Source organism: Pseudopipra pipra, chromosome 1 (assembly GCF_036250125.1).
Source record: "Pseudopipra pipra isolate bDixPip1 chromosome 1, bDixPip1.hap1, whole genome shotgun sequence".
Classification (NCBI taxonomy): domain Eukaryota; kingdom Metazoa; phylum Chordata; class Aves; order Passeriformes; family Pipridae; genus Pseudopipra; species Pseudopipra pipra.
In genome coordinates, this window is record NC_087549.1 from 134,075,179 (window position 1) to 134,082,130 (window position 6,952).

The 6,952-nt window shown below is 40.9% G+C and overlaps 1 protein-coding gene across 7 annotated transcripts in view; it reads right to left on the reverse strand.

Moving 5' to 3' along the window:
- The window catches only part of CROT (carnitine O-octanoyltransferase), a 30,018-nt gene that overhangs the window by 13,360 nt on the left and 9,706 nt on the right, over positions 1-6,952 (reverse strand). For all 7 annotated transcript variants that reach the window (XR_010435793.1, XM_064678661.1, XM_064678670.1 and 4 more), the window contains exons 2-4: positions 6,273-6,396; positions 1,224-1,348; positions 109-290 (exon numbers count right to left, since the gene is read on the reverse strand). Coding sequence is in view for 6 of the 7 variants with exons in the window: in XM_064678661.1 (XP_064534731.1) it covers positions 109-290; positions 1,224-1,348; positions 6,273-6,396 (431 nt within the window). In the remaining variant the exon portion in view is untranslated. The remainder of the gene's footprint in view (positions 1-108; positions 291-1,223; positions 1,349-6,272; positions 6,397-6,952) is intronic.

Below are 6,952 nucleotides of genomic sequence, written 5' to 3' on the forward strand. Positions count from 1 at the left end.
AGGTTAGACAAACCTTTCTTTTACTCCAAAGAATGCATATCAATGAACATAAACATATATTTGAACTAATTAATATTTAGGATTAATTATTTTTTCGTGAAGTCTTACGCTCGTAACAGATCCCAGTATTTCAGGGTGTGCCATATATTTACACATGCTCTTTCTATCTGAGTGCCCTCTTTTGGTGGCCAGCAGTGCTCAATATAGGGACCAGGGCCTCCCATATTACAGTGTATTTGTGTTGAGATGCGAAGATCAAGATAAGCCACATTCAGCCACCAGTCCTCCAGCTGAAATGAAAAATGTTTAGCATCAGAACTAATTAATTATTAGTCATTAATTCTTTAATAATCACCTAAGTGTTCAATGGCCTGCACTTTTTCCTTTTTTTTTTTTTAGTACTTTGAATAGTAGTTCCTATATAACACAAGGCAGGACAGTGGTTCAAAACTAACTGCTGAAGGTAACGACACATTTAGCTCTTCTATTTTCAAGCTTGAAATAAAATTCAATACTGTTTAAGAATATTAAACTGTAAATTATCATGAACATTTCTTCCCTGATATTCATCATCTTAAAGTCTTGCAGATGTCAGCTGTGGCTGCTGCAAATATCAGAGAGATTACTCCATGGAGAATGGAAGGAAAGTAGACTTGTGTTGAGAGGGGATCTGAGACAGAGTTTATAATGTATAGCTTTTGTCATCATCTGAAAATCCCCACCCTGGAATGTGTCATGTTAAGATTTACAAAGTTCTCATGAGTTCCACTTGGTAGTGACCTTCCTCATATTCCTTTCTCTGTTGAAACACAACTTTAAAATGCTACCACATAGCCTCCTTCTGGGAAGTGAAAGAGAGAGACCAAACTCTAGATTCCAGGCTTTTGTTTTGTTGGGCTTCTCTTTTGTTTTTTGTTTGCCTTTTCTTTTTTTTGCTAAGGTGGAGAGAGCAGGGACAGATGTCATAGAAGGAGAGATTGATAGACAAAGCATTCAAAAGCTGGTAAGTAACTATAATTTCAGCTGGTGAGCTCTCTTAGCTACTCAGCTTTGAAAAAACCCAAGTCACACGTGAAAATAAATGCTTTCATGTCCACAGGCCAAGTGGCAGATACAAGGAAGATCCTAAGATTTAAAAAAGTGAAATGACTCTTTGAATTATATCCTGAATAACCAACTTTCCATAAGTTGAATTAAGATTTCTTATATATCTAAACACATACCCAATTCCTTCTCATTTTAGCTCTTTCCAGTAATTTCTGATGCAACTCTTTCCCAATGCCATTTTCAAATTTTTTAACTATATCCTCAGTTCTTTGATATTCCTCTTGATTTAGAAATGGCTTCACTGCAAAAAGAAAACAGTTTTATTTTAAAGACAACTGTATCCTGAGATTTACTCCAAGATTCAGATATCCACAGGCAAGGGAGTGGATGAAAATTTATTTTTCTAAAACAAGTACTTGAAGAGAGAACACCTTTTAAAAATATTTAAATAAATCAATGTGTTCTAATAAAACATAAATATATACTTTTAAATAAATACAGAAGCTAGCACATGAAAGCAATTGCTGAAAACCTGAAATACCTAACAGATAACTAAATCAAATATATTTATAAGCTGGAAATACTACAGAATTCTGCAACCTCATCATCTGTGACAGAACTCACCAAGTAATTAAATTTGTAGGAATTTTGTAAATTAACACATTATGTCACATATGTCTGCCACCCTACTGCACCAACTATAAGCTGCTTGCCTTTATTTTCAAGTCCATGGCCTACAAAGCAACTTGCCCTTGCAACTTAATTCTCATTCACTGTCCCTGGGTTATGCCCACCTTTGAATGATATCAAATGCAGTTACTGCTAGCCAGTTTTTTTATTTTTAAATCCTTTTGGATTTCTCTCAGATCGTGTGCCACATAGGCCAAAGTTCTCCATAAACATCTGCAAAACTAGTCATTATTTTAATCTAAACCCCCTTTAAAGCCTTTTTACCGTGAAATCAGTAACAGGCACTGCTGATGTCAGCTTCCATACAGGCACACCTCATTTTTTTCTTATACTCACCTGGTGTATAAAGTATCTTCTGTTCATCTAGTCAAACACTTCATCTCAGAGCTACAGCAGGTTGCTCATGGCTGTGCTGGGTTCAAATATCTCCAAGGACAGAGACTCTACAACTGCCCTAGTAGCAACCTGTTCCACTGCTTGACCACTCTTGCAATAAAAAGAGTTTTCTTATGTTTAAAAGGAATCTTTTGTATTTCAGTTTGTGCCCATCATCTCTTACTATGATGTTTGGTTCCACTTTCTTTACTCCTCCATAAGTAATCACATATATTACAAAGATCTGAACAATCTGAGCTTTCTCAGTCTCTTCTTATATGTCAGATAATCCAAGACCTTAATCACCCTCATGGCCCCTCTCTGGGCTCCTTTTAGTACACCCATATCTTGCTTGTACTGGGGAATCCAGAAATGGACATAGAACTCCAGATGTGTCCTCCCCAGCACCAAACAGAGGGAAAGGATCACTTCTCTGTACCTGCTGGCAATGTTCTTCCTAATAGAGCCCTGAAGACTACTGGTATGCCTTGCTGCAAGGCCACATGCTGGCTCATGTTCATCTTTAGGCCTACCAGGATCCCAGGGGCTTTTCTGCAAAGCTGCTTTCCATGCACTCGGTTCCAGTTTGTGCTGGTGTGTCAAGTTATTCCCCCTTGGGTGAATGACTTGGCATTTCCCTGTTTGTTGAATGTCATGAGGCTCCTGTCAGCCTGTTCCTCCAACCTGTCAAGGTCCCTTGAATGGCAGTACAACCATCATATCAGCCACTCCTTCCAGCTTTGTATCTTCTCCAAATGCAGAGTGCACTCTGTCCCGTCATGCACGGGACACTAATTAACACGGGTCATTAATGAACATATTAAAAATTACTGGACCCCTGGGGTACATCATCAGAGACTGGCCTACACTGGAATATGCGCTGCTGATCACAAACCTTTGAGCCCAGCAGCTGAGACAGTTTTCAGCCCAACTGACTGTCCACTACCCAGTTCATGTTTTATTAGTTCATCTATGAGGAATTTTTTAAAAAAGCTTTTGATGTGCCAAAAGCCTTGCTAAGATCAATATAAATAATATCCACTCTTCTTCCTTCATCCAGCGAGACAGTCACCTCATCATAAAAAGCTATCAAGTTGGTCAAGCACAATTTCCTCTTTACAAACCAGTGATGCCCACTCCCAGCCACCTTCTTGTCCTTCATATGATCAGAAATAGTATCCATGATTATTTGCCAGGGATTGCAACCCTAGGCAGCAAGACAGAACATCCATTGTCAAATATTAGCATACAGTGATTGTGTTTAAATTGCACTGGGACCTCTTTAAGTTCCACTGTAAGACCATCCTGATTGGAAAGGTACCAGCATTCCCCTTACACCTTCACCACAGATGATCAGCTGGGAACACTCACGCAGACTTAACACATCTAGACCTCACCGAGAGGCAGCTTGAATTGCACACCACCAGTTGTGAAGACAGATGAAGAAAGAAATAATAAGTGAGAGAGCCATTCACCTATACCATATAGCAGATTATAGTTGTCACCCAGGAAACCTGAAGTTGAAAGCCTTCCCAGACTGAGGGAAGTCCAACACTCAGGTTTCACAGCAAGTAACCTTATTAACACATACAATTCGAGAGTGATTATCCTCTGTTATTCAAGTTATAAAGTCATTACAGAGTAATATGCACGTAGAAAATGAAAAAAAAAAAGCAAAATCACTAGGTTCTGGTCTCTATTCATAGAATCCTTAGATTGGAACACAATGAGATGGGTCTGAGAACTGAGTTTGTTCAGCTTATGAAGAGAATGCAAAGGGAAGACCTTGCAGCACTCTTCAACTGAACATAAAGGCATAGTGAAGATAAAGCATAGCTCCTCTCAGAGATGCAGAGAAATAGGATAACAGAAAACGGAATACAGTTGGAATATGGGAAATTTCTGACAAGGAAAATGTGAAGTTTCTGTTTTGTTTTTTTGTGTCTCCCTCCTCCTCTGAATAGTGAGGGTGATCAAACACCAGAGCAGGTTACATAACAGGGGCTGTGGAATTTCCATCTTGCAAGTCCAGAGCAACCTGCTGTAGTTGGAAAAGCTCTGAACAGGAATCTAGTCCAGATGAACTCTTCCCCCTCTATGACTACAGGGCCTCTTTCCTTTGAAAAACTATTTAATGAGATGCAGAAGCAGCACTATTAGGAAGGAACAGAACTCAGTCCCTTTCTCACTAGAGTTCAGTCAAACTTCTCTTGCCACTTTCTCCAGCCCACAGATCTTGTCTTCCTTTCTGAACAGGACATCCGCTCTGTCCATGAACAAGAAGTATCCCATGAAAGACACCTTCAGTTGCATAGTTAAGGAACCTCTGGAAAGCTGGAACTTTGGGTTTTCATACTCTCATGTTGAGTCCAAGTTTATGAATCTTGACCTCTGAGGTGAACTGGAAAGCTAAATAACGTGGCTATGGCCACCCTCTCTTCTCAAGGCTTACTTTCAAAACAAGGTTAACTCATTAAAGAAGAGGTAGCTACTTGTAAAGCCTTAAATAAGGCATATTTTGAGACAGCTTTTCCAGTTGACTGACTTTAAAAAGACAAGTGCCTGGAGTCCTCCTCCAACGAAAGACAGTTTCCCTGGAATGATTTAGAGCCTCTGTCAAAAGTCATTTGGAGGTTTTGAATTGTTCTTCAGAAGCACCTCCGTTCCTTCGCTCACCTTCAAAGACTAAAACAAATAACAAGCTTAAGCGATGAGAACCACACAGCTAGTGTCTAGAACTGTGCACTGCACACATTGGTTTTAAGTGATTTCTACAAGGGAAGACTGTGGCAGAACAGCAAATACTGGATTAACTTTTCTCCTACTGCCAGTGAGCCTAAAGGAGAGCAACAATGATTCAAGTTATAGCATGATTTATGTACAAGCAATAGTAAGTAGCAACTAACTTCAGCATGAAAATAAAAGGACATGTGATAAGTTATTTATGAAAACACAGATCATAATCAGAAAACAAGAGCAAACAAATCACTGTCAAGACTTTATCACTCTATGAGAGAGTTGTATATTAACTTGGAGAGCCAGCTCGGCTAACAAAACTAAACAGGAATTTTGTTATTGCAGGTTCACTACTATTACAGCACAACTTCACTACAACTGTACTACAACAAAATTAAAATGTATTTTTCAGACATGAATACATACGCAGTTCTTTTGCTCTAAAACCACCATTTCAACATTCTGCATTGAAAAGCAATGATGTAATGAACATTAAAGAAGTGGGTCACTTCCACTACACTCAGAATAAATGGGAACTCAGAGTCAACATCAGGATTTCTATTTTGGGAAAGGGAAGTTTTAGTGTAGTCTGTTCCTGCTAAGGAGAGAACTCCAAGTCTTACGCTGTTAGTATTCCTTCAATACATGTAAGATGGTAAAGACACAAAGCAAATGTTCCAGAAAAAAACTCAATGTCTCAGAATTCTGAAAATTATTGAAGAAACATAAGAAGGTAATCTCAAGATACTGTATCAAGATAATGTATCTTTGTCAATCCAAATATATGAAGACCTGATAATAAAGAACCAACTAGTCATCTCTGTTTTGTAAACAAAGCTAGACACAAGTGCATTCACATATTTTTCAAAACTTTTATGTGATCGTCATTAGACTAGTCAACATTTCAAGGAAGAAATTATTCAAATTAAATTATCAAATAAATGCTCACCACTGCCTTTTCCTACTACTGCAGACTTAGTAAATGTCCTTTCTCACTGATGTTAAGTATGAAAAGTTTGAAACAACTGTTTTTTTACAAAGATCCTGGCCAAACACAGTCATAAATGAGCAGTTATGCAAAACAAAATTTGTTGATGGAGAAATATCTTTTATTAGACCAGCTGATACGGCTGGAAAAAACAATCAAAAAATCCACCCTCAAACCAAAAAGTTAACCTTCCCACATGCCCAATTCCCTTGAAGAAAGGTAATTAGGAATAAAATGAAAACTTTTACTCAGGTTGCTCTGGACAATTAAGGTTTGAACCTGAAAAAGACCTTTGGCACTCTCAGCTTGTGTGTATCCCACACCCCAATTACACCAGCTGATACAAGCTGTCTCTACAATCACTTCGCAAACATCTTCAGATCAGCCTGGTTAAAACAGCACATGCCACGCTACCATTACCACACTAAATCATTACCTGCATCGAGGTATTTACTTAAAGATTCATCAAGAGGAGGTACTGGCAAGGATGGGAGAGAATCTTGGTACTGAAACGTCCGCTCCTCTGTAGATTCAAGCACTTGCTTTTCCATGATGCAGATCTGCGGCAAAACCAAACAGAATCAAAGCTCGATGACAAATCTCTCCCGCTCCGGCCTCCCGCCATTTAGACGATAAAAGACATATCAGGAAACACCCCTCGACAAAGCCTGGACTGAGGACTTCTTGTTGGCTTGCAGCCACGAGAGGCACACACATAACGGGGGGAAACGATGCCCAGGCGGCTATTGATGCTCAGCATGTCGCGATTAACCAGCTCGAGGACTGTCGCTTTCTTTCCCGAGGAGAAGCCAGTCAGCCCTGGGACACCCGCCCGAGACCGGAGGAGAACTGGGGAAGGTGGAATCGCTCTCCCGGCCCGGCTGGCGGCCCCAGCTCGCCGCCCCCGCAGACCCTCCCCGAGGCCCCCGGCCGTGCCCCCCGACCCCGCGCTCCCCGGGGCGGGCCGAGCAGGGCGCGGGGCTCGCGGCACCGCTGTGCCGCTTACAGCAGCTCAGGGCCCGATCCCGGGAGCTGCCCCGGAGAGCCCCGGGCGGACGGGGCGGGAGTAAGGAGAGATCCGAGCCGAGCCCACCCCTCTGCCCCGCGGCCGCACAC